Source organism: Rhincodon typus, chromosome 32 (assembly GCF_021869965.1).
Source record: "Rhincodon typus isolate 14 chromosome 32, sRhiTyp1.1, whole genome shotgun sequence".
Taxonomy (NCBI): domain Eukaryota; kingdom Metazoa; phylum Chordata; class Chondrichthyes; order Orectolobiformes; family Rhincodontidae; genus Rhincodon; species Rhincodon typus.
In genome coordinates this window covers 21,092,744-21,114,615 of record NC_063363.1, presented here as the reverse complement: position 1 = coordinate 21,114,615, position 21,872 = coordinate 21,092,744, and the positions used below count along the sequence as shown (strand labels likewise).

At 40.9% G+C, this 21,872-nt stretch overlaps 1 protein-coding gene across 1 annotated transcript in view; it reads right to left on the bottom strand.

The window, feature by feature from the left end:
• The window catches only part of LOC109913661 (potassium-transporting ATPase alpha chain 2), a 46,769-nt gene that overhangs the window by 21,851 nt on the left and 3,046 nt on the right, over positions 1-21,872 (bottom strand). Inside the window, exons 2-8 of the mRNA XM_048615429.1 lie at positions 20,572-20,631; positions 16,855-17,058; positions 13,953-14,066; positions 11,551-11,685; positions 10,585-10,702; positions 6,387-6,655; positions 1,505-1,703 (exon numbers count right to left, since the gene is read on the bottom strand). Of these exons, the coding sequence (XP_048471386.1) occupies positions 1,505-1,703; positions 6,387-6,655; positions 10,585-10,702; positions 11,551-11,685; positions 13,953-14,066; positions 16,855-17,058; positions 20,572-20,631 (1,099 nt within the window). The remainder of the gene's footprint in view (positions 1-1,504; positions 1,704-6,386; positions 6,656-10,584; positions 10,703-11,550; positions 11,686-13,952; positions 14,067-16,854; positions 17,059-20,571; positions 20,632-21,872) is intronic.

Sequence of the window (21,872 nt, the reverse complement as noted above, 5' to 3'; positions counted from 1 at the left end):
GTGTTTAAATATAACTTATATTATTTTGGAAGGCGCAGACTCACATGTGTGAGCCTAACCCTCATTTCACACCACGTTGCAGCAGACGCAGCAAACTGCTTGGTTGCACTGATAGCTGATCTGCTACAATTCTGAGAATTTTCATCACAAGAGGTATTGAAGTCAGTGTGTCCCACTTGCACTGCAATGAAGTGAAAATGGCCAGCAAATGTAGGAAAAGACAGCTTATGATGTAAAAAGGAAATGTTTTTCAATTACAGTTATTGAGATTGGGAAAATCGGATAATTAATTTTAGTGATACTGCTAAAGTGACTTGCATTAAAACCCTTGTATGTGCTACTTTGCTGACTGTTAGCCTATTTAAAGTGTGAGCTAAAAATCACAATGAGACAAAGTGAGTGTAGAATGGAATATAACATGGCTGCATTACTCAAAATAAGCAGCACTCAGAAAATTAAACCCTCTTGATTTTTTGAAGTAATTTAGAATTCAAACAATTCTCCAAGTTAAAAGTCGCAGCACAGAAATCAAAATTATTGTTTCAAGTCAAATTTAGTGAAAAAGATGATAAAGCTAAGGTAAGATAACAAGGCGTAGAGCTGGATGAACACAGCAGGCCACGCAGCATCAGAGGAGCAGGAAGGCTGATGTTTCGGGCCTAGACTCTTCTCCAGATATGGGGGAGGGGAACGGGATTCTGAAATAAATAGGGTGAGGGGGGAGGCGGATAGAAGATGGATAAAGGAGAAGATAGGTGGAGAGGAGACAGACAGATCAAAGAGGCGGGGTTGGAGCCAGTAAAGGTGAGTGTAGGTGGGGAGTTAGGGCGGCGATAGGTCAGTCCAGGGAGGACAGACAGGTCAAGGGGGCGGGATGAGGCTAGTCCGAAGGGATTACAAGAGGGTTGTAGTGGGAGAGACATCCACTGAGGTCTTTCCGGAGGGAGGAGGGTAACTTCTTCAAGGTAGGCATCCTTAGAAGAGGCTTCGCAGTGACCTCAGTGGATCTCTCTCCCACTGTAACCCTCTTGTAATCTCTTCGGACTAACCTCATCCCGCCCCCTTGACCTGTCTGTCCTTCCTGGACCAACCTATCGTCGCCCTAACTCCCCACCAACACTCACTTTTACTGGCTCCAATCCCGCCTCTTTGACCGGTCTGTCTCCTCTCCACCTATCTTCTCCTCTATCCATCTTCTATCCGCATCCGCCTCCCCCTTTCTCCCTATTTATTTCAGAATCCCCTTCCTCTCCCCCATTTCTGAAGAAGGGTCTAGACCTGAAACGTCAGCTTTCCTGCTCCTCTGATGCTGCTTGGCCTGCTGTGTTCATCCAGCTCTACACCTTGTTATCTCAGATTCCCCAGCATCAGCTGTTCCTACTATCTCCATAAAGCTAAAGTACTTGTAAATCATCTCTGAACTAAGAAGAGTCAATCGGAAAAGAATCAGTAAAATTAGGACAACAGGAACACAGATTCAGATTTAATCACAGTCTTCCATTACCTGACTGTTCTTCACTGGTATCTGCTGCATGATTTTGATTATCAAACCAAAGATGTGCTACAGTCATGCGATTCTGCGTAAGTGTCCCTGTTTTATCAGAGCAGATAACAGATGTGGATCCCAGAGTCTCAACAGCCTCCAGGTTCTTTACCAAGCAGTTCTTTTTAGCCATTCTTTTGGCTGTCAGTGTGAGACTAACCTGCAAAAAAGGACGAGAAGTAACCTACATTTTGTTTGCTATCCGAGGTCACATTAGCATGCAATAGAGATCTAAAACCATGTCATCAAACAATTCCAAGTAACATCAATTCAAACAACTAAATAGCAAGAATATTAGATTTCTGGGAAGAAAATGATCAGATTGATGAAAATAGATACCAAGAATACATAAATTGCACGTGGAGATATTTGTGGCATTAATGTAAAATTCTTCATCCCCTGTTTTTGGGAGAAATTAGAGTTTGAGACAAATACATCATATTACATAGTTAAACATAACAGCCCAGCAGTTGAACCCGTAACTCCAAGGTCATGCAAGCCTTACCTTCAGGAGTAGTGTCTCCGCCTGCTCCTGCCCCACCAAATTTATCTCCACCTATCTCAACTCCATTTTCTCTCCCTTGGTCCAGGAACTCCCTACCTACGTCCGTGACACCACCCACGCCCACCACCTCCTCCAGAACTTCCAATTCTCCGGTCCCCAACACCTCATCTTTACCATGGACGTCCAGTCCCAATACACCTGCATTCCCCATACAGATGGCCTAAAGGCCCTCCGCTTCTTCCTGTCCCGCAGGCCCGACCAGTTCCCCTCCACTGACACCCTCATCCACTTAGCCGAACTCGTCCTCACCCTCAACAATTTCTCTTTCAATTTCTCCCACTTCCTACAGACAAAGGTGGTGGCAATGGGTACCCACATGGGCCCAAGCTATGCCTGCCTCTTTGTAGGTTACGTGGAACAATCCCTCCTCTGTAGCTACACTGGCCCTAAACCCCACCTCTTCCTCTGTTACATTGATGACTGTATCGGCGCCACCTCGTGCTCCCACGAGGAGCTCGAACAGTTCATCCACTTCACCAATACCTTCCACTCCAACCTTAAGTTCACCTGGACCATCTCTGATACCTTTCTCTCCTTCCTGGACCTCTCTGATTCCATCTCTGGCAACCACCTGGAAACTGATATCCATTTCAAGCCCACTGACTCCCACAGCTACCTAGAATACACCTCTTCTCACCCACCTTCCTGCAAAAAGGCCATCCCTTATTCCCAATTCCTTCACCTCCGCTGCATCTGCTCCCAGCATGAGGCATTCCACTCCCGAACATCCCAGATGTCCTTGTTTTCAAGGACCGCAACATCCCCCACTCAGTGGTCGAGAACGCCCTCGACCGTGTCTCCCACATTTCCCGCAACTCATCACCCACACCCCCACCTCCCCCCCACCCCCGCAATAACAACCAAAACAGAATCCCCCTCGTCCTCACGTACCACCCCACCAACCTCCGGATCCAACGCATCATCCTCCGACACTTCCGCCATCTGCAATCTGACCCCACCACCAAAGACATTTTTCCCTCCCCACCCTTATCTGCTTTCCAGAGGAACTAATCTCTCCAGGACTCCCTTGTCCGCTCCACAGTCCCCTCCAGCCCCACCACACCCGGCACTTTTCCCTGCAACCGCAGGAAGTGCTACACCTGCCCCTACACCTCCCCCCTCACCCTCATCCCAGGCCCCAAGAAGACTTTCCACATCAAACAGATGTTCACCTGCACATCTGCTAATGTGGTATACTGTATCCGCTGTTCCCATTGTGGCCTCCTCTACATCGGGGAAACCAAGCGGAGGCTTGGGGACCGCTTTGCGGAACACCTACGCTTGGTTCGCACTAAACAACTGCACCTCCCAGTCATGAACCAGTTCAACTCCCCCTCCCATTCCTCAGATGACACATCCATCCTGGGCCTCCTGCAGTGCCACAACGATGCCACCCGAAGGTTGCAGAAAGAGCACCTCATATTCCGCTTGGGAACCCTGCAGCCCAATGGTATCAATGTGGACTTCACAAGCTTCAAAATCTCCCCTCCCCCTACCGCATCCCAAAACCAGCCCAGCTTGTCCCCACCTCCCTAACCTGTCCTTCCTTCCACCTATCCCCTTCTCCCACCTCAAGCCCCACCCCCATCTCCTACCTACTAACCTCCTCCCGCCTCCTTGACCTGTCCGTCCTCCCTGGACGGACCTATCCCCTCCCTAACTCCCCACCTACATTCACCTTTACTAGCTCTATCCCCGCCTCTTTGACCTGTCTGTCTCCTCTATCCATCTTCTATCCGCCTCCCCCTCTCTCCCTGCTTATTTTAGTACCCCCTTCTCCTCCCCCATTTCTGAAGAATGGTCTAGGCCCGAACCGTCAGCTTTCCTGCTCCTCGGCCTGCTGTGTTCATCCAGCTCTACACCTTGTTATCTCTTACCTTCAGGAGAGACTGTTATGACCCTGGCAGATTTTAGTGCTGGACAAGTCAGGTCCCAGAGTGAAATTTGGCTTGTTAGATCCTAACATTTTTTTTTTAAAACCTGTGGCAGTCAGTTCCTGAACATGATGACAAGAGGCTGTCACTGTACTTTTAACACAAATAAAAAACATTAATTAAAATATAAGAAAAAAAAACATGTCCTATCTTACACTCGACAAAAAGGTTGAAAAGTCTTCATTCACCAGAAAGAAAATCAATTTCTCACTATTCCTTTTATCTCAGCTATATCTTTACAAACACCAAACCTTAGTGAATGGTCTTCACTATCTCCACAATGATGCTTTTCATTCAGGTTGGCACTGCCAAAAGCATTTTCAATGCATTTCAGTGTATTTACTAGCTACACTTCCTTAGCTAATATCACTCCATGAAACTCCTACATCAAACTGCTAACTAAACTTACTATTAGTTTAAACTTTTGGGGAAACTTGAGTTCCCTAAACTTTACTTGCTACAGTCTTTAGAGTCATAGAGCTGTACAGCACAGAAACAGACCCTTCGGTCCAACTTGTCCATGCTGACCAGATATCCTAAATTAATCTAGTCCCATTTTCCAGCATTTGGCTCATATGCCTCTAAACCATTCCTATTTATACCCAGATAGATGCATTTAAATGTTGTAATTGTACCAGCCTCCACCACTTCCTCCAGCAGCTCAATCCAAACACAAACACCCCTCTGTGTGAAAATGTTGCCCCTTGGATCCTTTTGAAATCTCTCCCCCTTCACCTTAGACCTATGCCCTCTAGTTTGAGACTCCCCCACCCTGGGGAAAGGATCTTGGCTATCCATCCTATCCATGCCCCTCATGATTTTATAAACCACCATAAGGTCAATCCTCAGCCTCCGATGCTCCAGGGAAAAAAGACCCAGGCTATTCACCCTCTCCCTATAGCTCAAACCCTCCAACTCTGGCAATATCCTTGTAGATCTTTTCTGAACCCTTGCAAATATCACAACATCCTTCATATAGCAGGGAGACCAGAACTGAATGCAGTATTTCAAAAGTAGCCTAACCAATGTCCTGTACAGCCGCAACATGACCTCCCAACTCCTATACTCAATGCACTGACCAATAAAGGCAAGCATACTAAACGCCTTCTACCTGGGACTCCACTTTCAAGAAACTATGAACCTGCACTCCAAGGTATCTTTGTTCAGCAACACTCCCCAGGACCTTACCATTAAGTCTATAAGTCCTGACCTGTTTTGCCTTTCTAAAATGCAGCATCTCACATTTATCTAAATTAAACTCCACTTGCTTGGCCCATTGGCCCATTGGCCCATCTGATCACGGTCCCATTATACCCTGAGGTAACCTTCTTCACTGTCCACTACACCTCCAATTTTGGTGTCATCTGCAAACTTACTAACCATTCCTCCTATGCTCATATTCAAATAATTTATATAAAATCGCAAAAAGCGGTGGATCCAGTACTGATTCTTGTCGCAAACCGCTGATCACAGGCCTCCAGTCTGAAACCTTTCACCAACACCCTCTGTGTCTAACCTTCGAGCCAGTTCTGTACCCAAATGGCTAGTTCTCCCTGCATTCCATGTGACCGAATCTTGCTAACAAGTCTACCATAAGGAACCTTCTCAAACACCTTACTGAAGTCCATATAGATCATGTCCACCGCTCTACTTTCATCGCTGCTCTGCATTCATCAATCCTCTTTGTTACTTCTTCAAAAAACTCAAGTCAGTGAGACAGGATTTCCCACGCACAAAGCCATGTTGACTATCCCAAATCAGTCCTTGCCTTTCCAAATACACATAAATCCAGTCCCACAGGATCTCCTCCAACAACTTGTCCATCATTAATGTCAGACTTAACAGTCTTTAGTCGGCTTTTCCTTACAAACTTTCTAAAACAGTTGCAACACGTTAGCCAACCTCCAGTCTCTGGCACCTCAAGTGTACCTATCATGATACAAATATCTCAGCAAGGGACCCAGCAACCATTTCGACCTTCCAACAGAGCTCTAGGGTACACATGTTCAGGTCCCAGGCATTTATTCTCTGGCACACACCTCACTGACTCACTTACTAACTTTTTCCAGATCTGTGTCACTGTCACTAGGCAATGGCAGTTTTATTCCCTTTCTTTTAGATGCACTGAACTGTTAAGCCCCATCTCCACTCCAAATCAAGATATAAAACCTCTTAAAATAAATGTAATCAAACCAAGCCTCCAGCTTCCCAGGCACCAAGCTTCCAAGCTCACAAAATGAATTAAAACCATGTATTCCCTTGTTAGCACAAAAAATACAAAATACAATTAAAGTTACATTTATATATTAGACCAGCAAGGCCAGGTGTGGTGCTGTAAACTTACAGTGACGGTGGCCAGGAGGCCTTCAGGCACATTAGCAACAATGATGCCAATCAAGAAGATGATGGAATCAAGTAATTTGTACCCCAGACTCAGCGCAAGGACGAAAAACACCAATCCCACAGTTACAGCCATTCCCATAACAACATGGACAAAGTGTTCAATTTCAATGGCGATAGGTGTCTTCACATTATGTACTTCCGATGCAAGAGATGCAATTGCTCCAATCATAGTTTGATCACCAGTGCTGATCACCATGCCAGTTGCTGTGCCTTTCAAAATAATAATTTCAAAATTACAAACATACATTTGCGGCAAGATATTTTTGATTACAAATTGGTCTCCATCTTAATTCCTCCCAAGACATCAGGAAAAGGATCAGGGTGAAAGGTTAATGCATTCTAGTTCTTCCTCACCTTTAAAAATTGAAATCCAAGAATTAAAGCCTGAAACAGGCTCCCACAAAGGTTAGGCTTGAACCTAGTACTGAAGTCTATGGTCTAATGACGTAAATCGACACGGTAGTAAATGAGGCTTTGTGGGTCTGGGACTCAAATTTGCCATCTTGTGAAGCAGCGTGGAATGCATTACTACATTAAAGGTGCTCCCTATCGATTTTTGTATCATCTGTAACTAAGCTATTAACCAAGCCCCGATATTTATGTCTTAACCAAAGAGTTTCTCTAAATTGGATTTGTTTAGTGGGAAATGTTGGATTACTTGGTAATAAGAAGCTGGCTAAAATCTGAAATTATCTGCTTATTTTTTGCAAATCTTCTCATTTTCTGAAAATCATGTGAAAACTGGTTTCACATCATAAAGATGTTATAAGAAGCAAGGTTTGTACAGCTCATGTTAACAGAAATTATTTTCAGGCCAGAAAGTACCTACTTTTAGAATATTTGAAATGCAAATCTGTCAAAAAATCTGAGTACAACATTCACCATTTCCATTTAAACAAGGAACTTGTTACAAACAAAACATAAATACTTAATCATGCAGAATAAGTTAAATTTTGCACGCATGTTTACAATGTATAACCGTAAAGCAATGCTATAATCTTTTATTATTTTGATTAGTCTTTGCTATGAGATGCCCTTTCTATGATTAGTCACTAACATTTAAATGGATAAACTGACACAAGAAGATAGTTTATAATGATTTGGTCAAAGTCACCTCCATGCCAGTAGAATTACGTCAGAGTGTGATTAATAAAGTAATAAGTAATAGGACCATTAGCAGGTCATTTCACCTTTCTAGCTTGTTCTGCCATTAAATAGGATTTGAATTACAGCCTTAACTTCTATGCTTGTCTCAACTCTAATTGTCCATCAAAAATCTGTCTAATTCAGTCACAAATATATTCAATGATCCAGCCTCTAATCTTTCCTAGTGGAAGAGAAATCCAAAGTCTAATAACCCTACGAAAGATAAATAAAAATCCCGCTCATCTCCAACATAATTGAGAGATCCCTTATTTTTAAAATTGTGTGCCCTAATTCTAGGTCTTCCCTTAAGAAACCATCCTCTCAGTATCTAGTCAGTGAAGCCCTCCCTCAGAATCCTAAATACTTCAACAAAATCACCTCTCACTCTTCTTAACTCAAATGTGCACAGGTCCAACCTATTCATTCTTCCCCCAGACGACAAACCCTTCACCCCAGAAATCAACCTATTGAACATTCTCTGAACTGTTTCAAATTCAGCCATATTCTTTGTTAAGTATACAGTATTCAAGGTTTTGTTATACTAATGTCTTGTACGTCATAGAAAGACACCCCTTCTGTAAAATTATTGACACCCTGATGGTCACTATTGATTAGAAATTGAACTGGACCAGACATATAAAAGCTATGCCTGTAAAAGTAGATCAGAGACTAGGATTTCTGTGGCAATTAACTCACTGCCTGTCTCCCCAGTGACTGTCCATTATCTACAAGACACATGTCAGGATTGCATTGAAACACTTTACAAATGCCCAGATTCGGTGCAGCTCAAACATTGGAGAAAGCTTGATACCATCAGGACAAAGCAGCCCACTTGATTGGCACCCCATTCACAACCTTCACATTCACTCCATTCACCATTAACTCTCAGTGACAGCAGTGTGTTCCCATCTACAAGATGCAATGCAGCAACCCACTAAGTCTTCTTCAACAACATTTTCTCCATACGCAACTTCTACCACCTACCAAGGGCAGCAGATGCATGGAAGTACCACCATCTGCATGTTCCCCTCAAAAAAGATACTCCCTCTTGACTTGGAACTATATTTACCACTCCTTCACTGTTGCTGTGTCAAAATCCTCAAATTCCCTCTGAACAATACTGTGGGCATCCTTACACCCCAAGGATTCCAACAATTCAAGACAACCACATTCTCCAGGGTTATTACGGTTGGGTAATAAATACTGGCCCAACCAGCAAAGCCCACGTCCATGAACAAATAAAACACCTGCTTTGCAATAAAGACCCAACATTCCATTTGCCCTTCTAATTAATTGTTGTATCTACAAACTAATACTTTGCAATTCAAGCACATGGCTATCCAGATCCCACAGTACTGCAGCATTTTGCTGTCTCTTTCGATTTTAATAATATTCTGTTTTCTATTCTTCCTGCCAACTTTGATAAGTTCATATTTTCCCATATAATACCCTATCTGCCATTTTCTCCTGTCACAATTCTCTGCACTGCCTGTCGTCACCAAATTTGAAGGTAATATTTTCCATCCCTTCATCCAAGTTATTCATTTAGATTTTAAGTTGTTGAAGTTTGTTGGGGTTGCCTATGATTTTGTGCTGCTCAATGGCCAACAGCAGCCCATGCTTAATGCAGCAGAACATGGCCGACAGTAGTTACAGGGCTTGGGAAAAAATATTTGCTTAATGTAGTCTTCACAGGTAGAACAATAGTAGCTCTGTCGACTCAAAGTTACTGGACCAGGATAGAATGTGCAACTACAGTTGCTAATATATAAGACATAGATAAGAACAAAACCAAAGTTGCTGGAAAAGCCCAGCAGGTCTGGCAGCATCTGTGAAGGGAAAAACAGAGTTAACGTTTCAGGTCCGTTGACCCTTCCTCAGAACATCTCACATGAATTAGTTATTTCCCTTGAATTATTTAATCATTCTGTTACAATATTAAGAGTAGGCTTTAGCTAAAATTCTTCAGATAATCTTAGACATAGATTCCAAAGTAGTTATAGAGCCACCTATATGCAAAAAAAATCACTAAAAGCATTAGAGGAAAAGATTCAAACCAGTTTCAGCCAGTAAAAGCAGCCTCCTACGCATCCCCCGACACACACACACACACACACACACACACACACAATTACAGGGAGAAATGAATCATAGGCACAGAAATTAGCAGACATTGGAATGTGGATTAAATGAACACATTGAGATACAATTTGTTGGCTAAAGAATTCTAACATTAGGCATAACCACAATATTCTTTTGTATTTCCTGTAGTGAAGAATTTAAAAGGTTCTGAAGTGATTGGCACGTATCCAATTAATTGGCAGTTAACATGGTGGAGCTGGCAAATGTTACTTGAATACAGTATCCATTGTTAAAAGCCTCACGAAGAAAAGAAAGTCTGGGAAACATCATGAAGGACTGGGGGTGGACCACCAGCTTGTCCATCTCTTTGTCTTTCAGTGATATGATTAGCTTAATAGGAAATACATTGAAATTGCTGAGGCAAACTTGAACTGCATCAGATGCTTAAAATTTTGGCAAAGGTCTGGACCGGAGAATCAATTACAAAGGGACCACTGACCAATAGTAATCAAAGGGGGGGAAGTTGTGTGTGTGTGCTCTAAGTTTAGACTGTATAAGTTTAGACATTCTGAAACTTTGCGTGCGCCTTATTGCTCTGAAGAAATGAAGCTGTAAATCGCCACTAAAAGTTACCCGAGACCATCCCAAAACTCAGATTCTCATTGGAAACTATGAGATCTAACAAAGTGCTTGCACATATCCTAGAGGCAGGCCATTAGTTAATAATCCACTTTTCCTGATTCTCTTTCCTATTGGTTAGCCAATCCTTTATTCATGCTAATATATCTTTCCCAAAATGGAGAGTAATCTTTTATGTCATGATTTCTCTTGCACGGGGGGAAGCAGGGGTTTAGAAAGTACTAAGAAAGAATAGCAGTATGGGATTGTATCAATTTCTACCCATGCCCTACCTTCAAGGCAAGTGGTGGAGTAGAACGCAATATTCTTTGTTTCGAGTAGATTCTCATGTGTAAATTCAGTGGAACGAGATTGTGCTTCGGACTCACCAGTCAAACTGGAGTTATCCACCTGCCAAGAAGCAGCAAATCAATTAAATCTTGGAAGAACTGCATTCAAATTATTAGCAAAACTATCTGGATTATTTCGAGTAAATTTTAATTATTTTTTTCAGTAAAGTCTGTAATGCAATGTGAAAGAAAGGTGATGGTGGCAAGTTCAAGGGAAATGGTAGCATGGTTTTAACGTCACTCAACCGTGAACCAGAGGCACTGGCTCCAGAGAAAAGCATTTGAATTCTCCCAAAGCAGCCAACAGAATTTAATAAATCTGTAATAGTTATCATGACAAAAAGCATCTGTAACAACTCATCTGGTTCACTAAGTGTTTCTTCATAATCTTTCACAGGATTTTTTTTGTTCATCCTGATTCAACTGCATTGCTGTGACTCTGACAAGGGTCTGAAGTCTCACATCGGCCATACCAGTTAAGAATAGCACATTTCCTGTCAGAAAGGATATTGGTGAACCAGATTGAGTTTTATGATGATCGTTGATAGTTTCGCAGCACCTTATTGGGATCAATTCAAATTTCATCAGCTGCCGTGGTGGCCTTGTACCCACATTCCCAGGGCATCAGCCTGGGTCTCTGGATGATCAATCCAGCTACATTACCACCATCTCCCTTGCATTATCAACTGAAATCTGCTGTTGTCTAGCCTACGTGTGACTTCAGGTCATTGTATGCTCAAGATAGCAATTAACAGCAGGATGACAGCTTTTCCTATTTGCCATTTACAACGTGAAAGGCATTAAATAAAAAGATTATTTGAAAGGCAGTATTGTGATCTCTCTAAAAATAGACTTTCTTACAAGAGTCTTTGCTAGCTTGCCTGTTAATTTAGAAAATAGATGGTCTACCTTGCAACCCTGGGCAGAGAGCAAGCGGAGATCTGCTGGAATTTGGTCACCAGCTTTAATCAACACAATGTCACCAACAACCAGTTTATCTGCTGTAATCACTTGCTTCTCACCATCTCGAATCACAAGGGCTTGCTGAAATAGAATGTTCACCATTATAACAAAATTAATTCAACAAGAACTTATGTCATCTGTATCTATTTTGCAGTTTTGTACAAATAAGAAATGATTTGGTTGACCAAACAGAATAAAGATCAATATTGAAGTTTACACAGACAATGGTGGAGACAATTTTGGTAGTATCTGTGGAGAGAGAAACAGAGTTAATGTTTTGAGTCTGATTATAACTCTTCTTCAGAATTTTAGAAGTATCGAAGATCCTTTCTAAGTTACACACTATCCCTTTCAAAGGGCAATAATTCATTCTTTAGGATGCGAGAATTGCTAGTGTTTATTTTCCATTCTTTCTATCTGTTGTCCTAAGGTGATGGTGCACAGCCTTCTCCTTAATCTTCCTGGCAACTGATGCATACAGCTGTTCAATGTTCAGTCCCTTTCACAACTCCTCAGATACTGAAGCAGTCTGTATTCAGACACAGCAAGAACTTGACAACATTGAGGCTTGGGCAGATAAGTGACAAGTAACATTCATGCCACACAAGTGCCAGGCAATGACCGTCTCCAAAAAAAAAGGAATCTAACTAACATCCCCTGACTGCATCTTCCAGGTATTCCATCTGAGGAAGCCATTAACTGAACTGTGATGAACATTGTCTTAATTTTACTTTTTTCTTACAATGTATGACTCCTGTCATTAATATAGGCATCATGGTTGGTTGACTTCTAAAACTTTTCACTGTATTTTTCATGTAAATGTACATGTGACAACAAATTTCCATTCTATTCTACATTCAATTGAAATTACCATTGCTGAGTTCCTTCACTATCAACATCCTAGGGATTACCATTAACGTGAAACGGTACTGGACCAGCCATATAAATACTGTGGCTACAAGAGCAGTTTAGAGACTAGGAACGCTGATATATCTGTCTCCCTAAAGCCACCCACCATTTATAAGGCACGAGTAAGCAGTGTGCTGGAAAATTCTGGATGGGTGCAGTTTCAGCAATAATGAAGAAGGTTGACACCACCAGAGACAAAGCAGCCACCTACTATTTCCAACATTTACTCCCTTCGACACTGATTCACAGTGGCAACAGTGCAAACAATCTGCAAAAGGCAATGCAGTAACTCATCAAGCCTTCTGCAACAACACCTTCCCAACCCAGGACCTCTACCATCTAGAAGGACAAGGGTAGCAATTGCATGGGAACACCACCATCTGCAAGGTCCCATTCAAGCCACATACCATCCTGATATAGAACCATATCACTGTTCTTTCAATCAAAATGGGTGAAAATGCCTTCCTAACAGCATTGTTGTGTCCTTACCCAACAAGAACTGCAATGATTCAAGAAGGTAGCTCACCGCCATCTTTTCCAGGGCAATTAAAGATGGACAACAATGAAACTCACATCCGACAAATGAATTTTTAAAAAGATGATTGCAGAGCCACTCCAGAGGTCAGTTAAGAGTTAATATTGGACTGGAGTCATATAAAGACCACAGCAGCTGTGTTCTCTTTCCCAACAGGCATTACTGAACTAGTTGAATTTTTAAAACCACAACGCCAGAAGTTTAGGCCCATCCACAAACAAAGATCAGCAGTTGTTTAAAAAAAAAGGTTAGCACGGACTGCATTCAAATTTCTCAGATCCATCCAGTCCCCAGGCTATTTTCTTGGAATTGAGAGGCAGGGCTACCCAGCTGCATGTGGCTGAGTGAAGGAACTAACTGCTTCCTAGGCAGACTGAGATTTTGCGAGTGGTGGAAGCTAGATCAGCTGCTTGAAGTTGCCCTTCCAAAGTCACGTGAAGGCTCCCTTTGCATAGCGGAGTGCACCAACATTTGCTGGTTACCCCATAGAGCAGTGCCCTATCCAAACTCCACCACTCCCCCAAACTTAAGGACTGAAAAGGTTGAGAGAAGGCACCTACATTTTGAACCACCCTTCACTCCCTTACTTACCTTCCATTACATCCTGCTCCTACATTCAACCTAGATGGTCCTCCACTTGGTGCTCTGCATCAAAAGCTTGCTGCCATCATTAGCTGGGTGGCAGAGCAAACCACAGGCTATTGATCAACTGCTCAAGGAAAAATCAGTGGCAACTGGTGGATGTTCTCCACACAGCATTAGCTTCTGCTACCCATTTGACATTAACAGTGGGGCTCAGAAGGCCACAGGAAAATCCTGCCCTCACTTTTTGTTTGAATTGAATTCTAATTCTTAAAATATCATAAACACTATCAATAATTGAAGAATAAATTATATTGCCCACCTGGGGAACCATCCTGTGAAAGCTGGCCATGATATTGGTGCTCTTTGCTTCTTGGTAATAGGCAAAACAGCCAGTAAGTATGACAACTCCAGCCAGAACAACACCTAAATATAACTGAGGAGACAAAACCATTACCAGCAGAGCTCCAGTTTCATTGCTCTAAATTTGATATTACTCTTTAACATATTAGAAATGATATTGATTAAATCAAACCCAAGTCTGAATGTTCCAATATTTCCGCTCTCTTTGCAACCCTACCCAGGTTTTCCCCACACAGTGACTTGTCATCAAGCCCATTTTCATCTTTCTGCAATTTTCCCTCGGATTCAGATCTCACAGAACTGAGCCATTCCTTCTGCCATGACTCAATGCTCAATGGGCTTCCTTCAGGTCCCTGTAACCTCAAGTTTACAGGTGCACAAAATGTCAGGTTATTGATGTAGATGCTGTTTGTTCATGCAGCACCTCTCAGTATAACAACAGATCTGATTCTGCTCAAACTTACTTTCGAATGTTGCAATTTTAATTGCTAAAAAATAACTCATAAGTTCCCTTGCATCAAGTCAGTGCAAACTAATTGGTAGATCAATTTGTAAATGAATAGCAAGTCCACAGGAATCCATTTTGACTCAGAGATTTAACACCACGTCAGGATGTATAGAGGGTTGGCCTTCTGGACCAGGAAGAATGGAATGCAAGGGAGTGGGTTAAAAACCTGGGATGGAGAGGTGGGGGCAGAGTGTATGTTGTCTTCCCACCACTTTGGCATTTTGCCAGCAGTGGGGAAGGGGAAGGGGTCTGTCCAGCAATTAATTTCACTACTTAAACAATTGAAGGCGTCATCCCGTCGTCACTGGCATTTCTGACCAGCAGAGGCTGGGCCGTCCGACATTTGGCTATTGGGTTCTCATATCATACAAACTAGTAGCCTAGAGGGTGTCTTCTATTCTGGCACAATGGCCCACCACATCTCATACCTTACTGCAAGGCTGGCATCATCCAATGAGTGTCAAAACCGAGCAGTCCCTGCTATGACCTCTGACCCCAGTGATACAGCTTGGACTGAAAAGCTCACAGGTCTTGGAAGCATCCCTAAAGGGATGGGTAGCCTGAACAAAGCTTATGAATTGCTAGATTAGTGTAGAATATGGTGGAAACCCTACCCCAAACAACCCAGGCAGGGTTATTCCCAGCTGCACATCACTGGGGCTACTGTCACCCCACATAAAATCTAAATCAGCGACTACAATCATGAACAGCAAGGTCCAGACCAGGCCTGACAGTCAACTCCAGCCTCACTTGCAAAGAGCCAGTAATTGACAGCTGATCAGTAAAGTGAGTGTGATAACCAAGCCACTGCAATTGTCCTTGGGCAATCTCTACCCCCATACTGGACTACATGTGACTCCAGACTCACAGCAGTGTGGATGACATTTAACTACCTTCTGAAATGGCCAAACAATCCATTCAGTTCAAGGGCATTTGGTTGGGCAACAAATGCTGGCCTTCCCAGCGAGGCCCACACCCTTGAAAGAACAAAACTGTTCAATTGTTCGGAGTTTGCTGTATTTTGTCTGATCCTTCTTTTCTGTACTGTGTGTAATTAAGCAAGCCTGGGTATGATCACTTAGGAAACAAATTAAACCGGATGCAAGCAGCTCTAATCACGAGAGTGCAGGCATTTTAAAGATTGGAATATAAATGATGTGTCATTCCAGCAAATATCCGAGGTACAAGCGCCACAATAATAATAATAAAGGGGAGCTGAAATAAGACTATTCACACATTCTATGAGACCACGGATGATCTGTGACCTAATTTCCATATCTATTCCCCATACATTTAATACATTTCATTAACAAAAATCTAACAATCTCAGATTTAAAATTAACAATTGATCGAGTAGTAACTGAAGATTATGGGATAGAATTTCAATTTCTACAACTCTCTATGCATAGAAGTGTTTCCTAATTTCACTTCGAAAGATTTGGCTGTGATTTGGATCACATGCTGTCTTGTTTTAAACTTCCCAAACAGCAAAAAAAAAGTTCCTCTCTACTCCACATGTTCAGAACCAGGGGTGGCATTGTAATTAAATGGGGTAGGCCTTTTAAGACTGAAATGAGGTGAAATCTCTTCACCCGGAGAGTGGTGATCTGTGGAACTGTCTGCCACAGAAAGCAGTGGAGTCCAAAATATTGAATGTTTTTAAGTAGGAGTTAGATAAACGCCTTAGGTCTAAAGGGGTCAAAGGATATGAAGAGAAACAGGAACAAGTACGGAGTTTGATGATCAGCCATGATAATATTGAATGGTGGAGCAGGCTCAAAGAGTTCAACAGCCTATTCCTGCTCCTATTTTTAAATTTTCCTTGATACTATGGAAATTTTTAAATCAAATCCATACATTAACTTTCTAAATTCCAGGGAACATGACACAGGTATATGCAATCTCTCCCGGAGTCTAGATATCACGCTGGTCCAAATATGCTTAAGTCCCTCAGAGGTCAGTGTCTTCTTTCTACGGTGAGGGATGCTGAAGAGAACAATGGTCTAAATAGGAAAGGATGCCATCAGGATTGAAGTGAGATGGCTGCCTGCAAATGAACCAATTTTGCAGTTATGCCTCACAGGTACTGGGCTGAGTATTTACATGTTCACAGCACCTGTTTGAAGTGTTAGCAATCCATGTCTATTTCTTGGTCCTTCCCAAATACAACAGAATATGCACCTTCTATCTATTATAGTGGAGGATTTCAAAGTCATCCACAGCTAAAAATGTAAGCTCTATGAGGCCAATTCTCTGGGCTGTTAACTTCTCAGATGAAATCAATAGGACTATTCAATTTTAAAAATAGACACTTCTGAAATTTACACAGAAAATCTCGTTATGACTCACTTACATTGTCTTTGGCTGCGTGATTGCCTTCTCCTATTTGAATGGCATAAGCAATCCAGCAGAGTATAGCTCCAACCCAAAGCAGAAGGGAGAATCCACCAATCATTTGCTTCAAAAATTTGACTATTTCAGGTATCTGTTTGGGAGGTGTGAGCGCATTGGGACCATCCCGAGTCAGGATCTCGGCTGCTCTTGCACTAGTCAGACCCTGTAATAAAACCGCTAAAGAGCTGTAAAAGTGGTACAGAACTTCATACTAAAAGCGATAGCATTCAAAAGAATCTAAAGGTTTATATCAGGCATAAGCTAATCCATTCAATTTGACCCAGCTCTTTAAGTATTTACTACTCATCAAAAACTTCATTCTATTCTTAATTGTTATTTCCCTTTATTGAAGATTAATAAGAACTGACATCCTGGCAAATCATTTCTAAAGCCTGAATTTGAACACCGTCACTGGCAGAAAACCACAATTAAACAATGTGCATAGACAGCGAGCTCCTGAATTGGGACCCTACCGTGAATTTACAAAAACATTCTGTTCACAAACAGACATATTACATTTGGAAGGGACTTTTTGTGAAACATACGCATTGCAAACTATGACTATACTACAAGTATAAGGAATGCTAGATTCATAATCCAAGCAGATCATCATCAAAGGCACGTTGAAGAGTAGTATAGTCAGCAGCTACCATTACACTTCCTACTCATTCTGCATTGTTGCAGACAATTCTTTTTCTCATTGGTCATTTTATCATGAGCCACACAAGCCATTTAAATGGTAGAATTCAGGCTTTAAAAAGAAAAGGTGCCTTTTTTCTCCTAGTATACAAAATGTAATGCTTTTCTGATACGTTTCAGGCTAGAATTTTCCATCCAGGAGAAGAAAAAGGGGAAGTAGCAGTTTCCAGGTTTCAAATTTGCCGCTGGGGGTAGAACAGTCACTCTTTGGAAATATCATGTAAATACCCCATAATTGGACTCGATAGAGTATCCTTGTTCAATTGATGGTAGTGGATGGACTCGCAAAGCTGAGGGTCAGGCAGAGGTCTTGCAAACTAAAAAGGAGCAATGGGTTAAAATGTTTGGAAAGTAACAGGGTAAGTGTTCTAATAGGCACTCTTTAAAAAAGAGTGACTAAACAAATAAATCCACCAAAAAGACTGTTGCTGTTGGGATGAGAAAATATTTCTATAGGCTGCTCATTGACTGCACCCACCCGTACCCAAGCAGACAGATCTGATAGACAGACAGATTTGTCAGCCTGCCCAGAGAACCAGTGACGGGCAGGTGTGCGTCCGTAGAAGATGTTTAAGTAGACTTCTTAGATATTCAGAAAGGCTTCCAGATTATTTTTAAAAAGGCAAATTTTGAAGGCAAATTTATAACATGATTTAGAAACTGATTGGGAGATAGGAGACAGTATGAATAATGTATTTCACAGATTAACTGGATATGAAAACTATAGATTTCCAGCTACAAGTTTTTATTGCGTACAGCAATAAGTAGGATGAAAAGCAAATAACTTTTTCTTGCAAAACAAACAGAGAATACCAAAAAAAAGACTCAGCGGGTCTGGCAGCATTTGTGGAGAGAGAAACAGATTTCACATTTTGAGTCTAGTATGATTTCTTCAAAACGGAAGAACACCACTGCCCCTTCTCTTCTACATATGCCCATCTTGAAGAATTTTGCTTTTCTCTCCAATTTTCAGCATCCACAGTATTTTACTTTTATAAATTTATATCCAAGCTTGTATATAACACTGAGCTATGATTCACATTAAAGTTTGTGTATGGGATATGAAAGGTAACAGAATAAGCATGAAAGGATTGGGGCTTTCAACTTAGATTTTTGAGACCAAACATTAAAGTAGACTAAAAGAAGGATTTGAGCAGATTTAACAGGTAGAATGGATATTATTGTTCTCAAGACAAGTGTTTGATTGTCCTTTCAAAAGGCATTAATTAATAACAAAAGGCAAGAACAAGATCAGAGATAAAACACTTATCTCCTGAATCTTGGCACAAATAATTCCTTAAGTAAATAAATAGTTCCTTTTGCAGTAGCAGATGGGTATAAAAACAATTGCAGTAACACCATTTTAAAAGAAAAAAAATTAAGTCCTGAACTCAGAATATAAAGATAAACTGTCTTGATATCAATAAAACCAGTTATTTAGTAATTTGGCATCAGTCGATTCTTGCCTCTTGTCTACTAAAGATTTTTAAAAAGATACACAAAATGAACATAGCTCACTACATATAAGAGCACAAACATAAAAGCATAGTCAGAAAGTGCGATAAAATGTCCTACACCTCTAGTGGCAGGGAATGCAAAACTTAAGGAATGATTCTGCAGTTGTAAACAGCCTCAGTCAGAGCGCTGCAGTCAGCTTTAGACACCACACCTCAGGCAGGATAAGTGACCACTGAGCCCGTTCAGCAGAGATACACCAGAATAGTGTCAATGTTACATTATAAGGATCGGTTCCATAGATGTGGCTGGTGAGCCCAGATTACGGTCAGCAGTGAGATGACTGGTGAGCCCAGGCAGGACTCTGGCAGTGGGTTCTGAGATGGCAGCGCGGAGGAGAGATTAAGCCCTTGTGGGGAAAGCCCAGCATGGATCATCTACAGACCCATGACTAACGAAGAATTGTAATGCTCAATTTTTAACTTTATTCCTTCATTTTTCTACTTTATACTAAGAAAAACTGTAATGTTGAGCTTTTAACATATTTATTTTTCTACTTTGTACCTAAGATTTTGTACCTCAGTATGTTTGTAATTAAGATGGTGCCGGGAATGATGACATTGTACACTTTTCACTGTACTCCTTTATCCCCGTACTTGAATACACATGACAATAAAATCTAATTCTATATTCCAGTTTAGATATTTGAAGGGTGAACTAATTGACATGTTTAACATTATGAAAAGGATTTTTCTTAATAGATAAAAAGCTAGTTCTTTATTGTATAATGTGAATGTGAATCTAGAACTAGGTTGCACAATCTTAAAATATACACATCAACACAATTGATGGTAGAAATCTGAAAATTCTCAGACCTGCCAGTTCCCTGACCCTCAAAAAGCTGTCGTTGTAGGTCAATCAAAATTCTTAATAATGAGATCAATAGTATTTGTAAATCAGGGAGGTATCAGGAATGTGAATCAGAGACAAATAAATAGACTTAAGCTACAGATCAGACATGATCTGAGTGAAAAGCAGAACAGGGTTAAAGGGGTGATTGGGCTGTACCTGTTTTTGTACAATACAATACTATAACTTATGCAAATCTAACACAAAAAATACAAATTTAAGTGAACAGCCTTGAAAAGTATGATTTTGTCAAGATCATTACACAATTGTGTGGTGCTGGCTAAAATATCAGCCATTTATACTCTTTTGCCACATTCTCCCACCATGGACTCACACCACCACATTCACCTTTTACTTCTTATTTTACTTACTTACTTAATCACTTGTAGTTACTGTTGATTCAAAAATTCTTAATCTTCTGTCTAAGGATTTTTTTTAGTCCGTAATTTTAGTATTTAGATTTCATAAATTCAAATTATTGGTTAATTTATTTTATTAATGCACAAAATTATCAAGATTGTAATATAACAAACCAAATCTTGGCTACATCTAATTAACTGGTATTACAGGTTGTGAAAATGCCTTATTGAGTTGCAAAGCCCAATATACTCACGTTTACAAGGTTAGTTTCATACTTTTTTACCAGTTCTTTAATGGAAAGTTTGTGGTCTTCCTGAAAAAAAGGAAACATGAAAACTTTTTAAAAAACTTAAACTGTTATGAGCAAGATTTAAGTTACATCTCAGTTTGCTTCACTATAAACCGTGCATATTCATCTAACAGTAAGAGTTATGTTACTGAACCTAATCATTATCTGGTTACATTTTACCAACAAATACAGTTAAATTAGGAGCTAGTGATGATTAGAATCAGTTTAATTATAAGATGCTAAGCTATTATTCTCAAGTAACAGAGTAAGAGCTGATGTTGGCCAAACCACAGTTTCCCTGTCTTCTGATACTTGCATGATACAAGTGATAAGCTTTAAAAATGTTTTAAAAATTTTCAAAACCTGTAATCGCAAATGATTAAATTCTAATCAACTTTTTATGACTAATGAAACTAATTCAGTAAAATCCTCCATGTTTTCAAATCTGGTCAGATGGAGGGCTCTGTTCTTTGCTGCAGCAGGCTCATAGATAAATATGTAACGTGCATTACACATCATATCAAGTCAATAAGTGTAACAGGACTGACAGAAGACAATAATTTCCTTTTTATGTCCAAGTATATTCTTTTGGAAAGTAACTTGTAATAACATTCCTTGTCTTTGACCTCAAAATCTAAATTGAGTTTCTAACTTTTCTTTTTCAATGTCAGTAATTATTTGAAGAATACATTTCATTCAGACAGTTCTATAAGAGACTGAAGTCTCTGAATTATTTCAGTGTTGGGAGAAGAGCAGTATATCAACCAATCCACAGCAGAAAAAGTTATGCGTATGTGTCACAGTGGAGCCTAGCATCCAATTGTCATGGAGAGCCTTTTCCATTGGACAAAGGCACTGCTCTTTGCTGAGAATGACATAGACAAGGAAGGAAGAGAGAAAGCAAACTTCATTGGAATGATACTCCCGACAAAATGTCCAGGACGTGACCTTGTCAGCGCCGACATCTGTTCTACCAGAGAGGCAAGCAGAAGACCTCGTAACAGAAAAAGCCCAATACAGGCATTTGCTCAACTATGTCATCATTCAAGCAAGAGACTGCAGAGTTGTTCACATCACCTATACCATGATTGGTACTGATCACCACCTTATCCAATCTATCATCTCCATCTACCTTGCTCCCAAATAATGAAGACGCAGAAACAATGCTGCAAGAAAGTGAAAAATGAAGACCTCAAAGATACCACCAAGGGAATCTTTCTCAATCAGCACCTCACTAATAACATCTTATCCTCCAGCCACCAAAA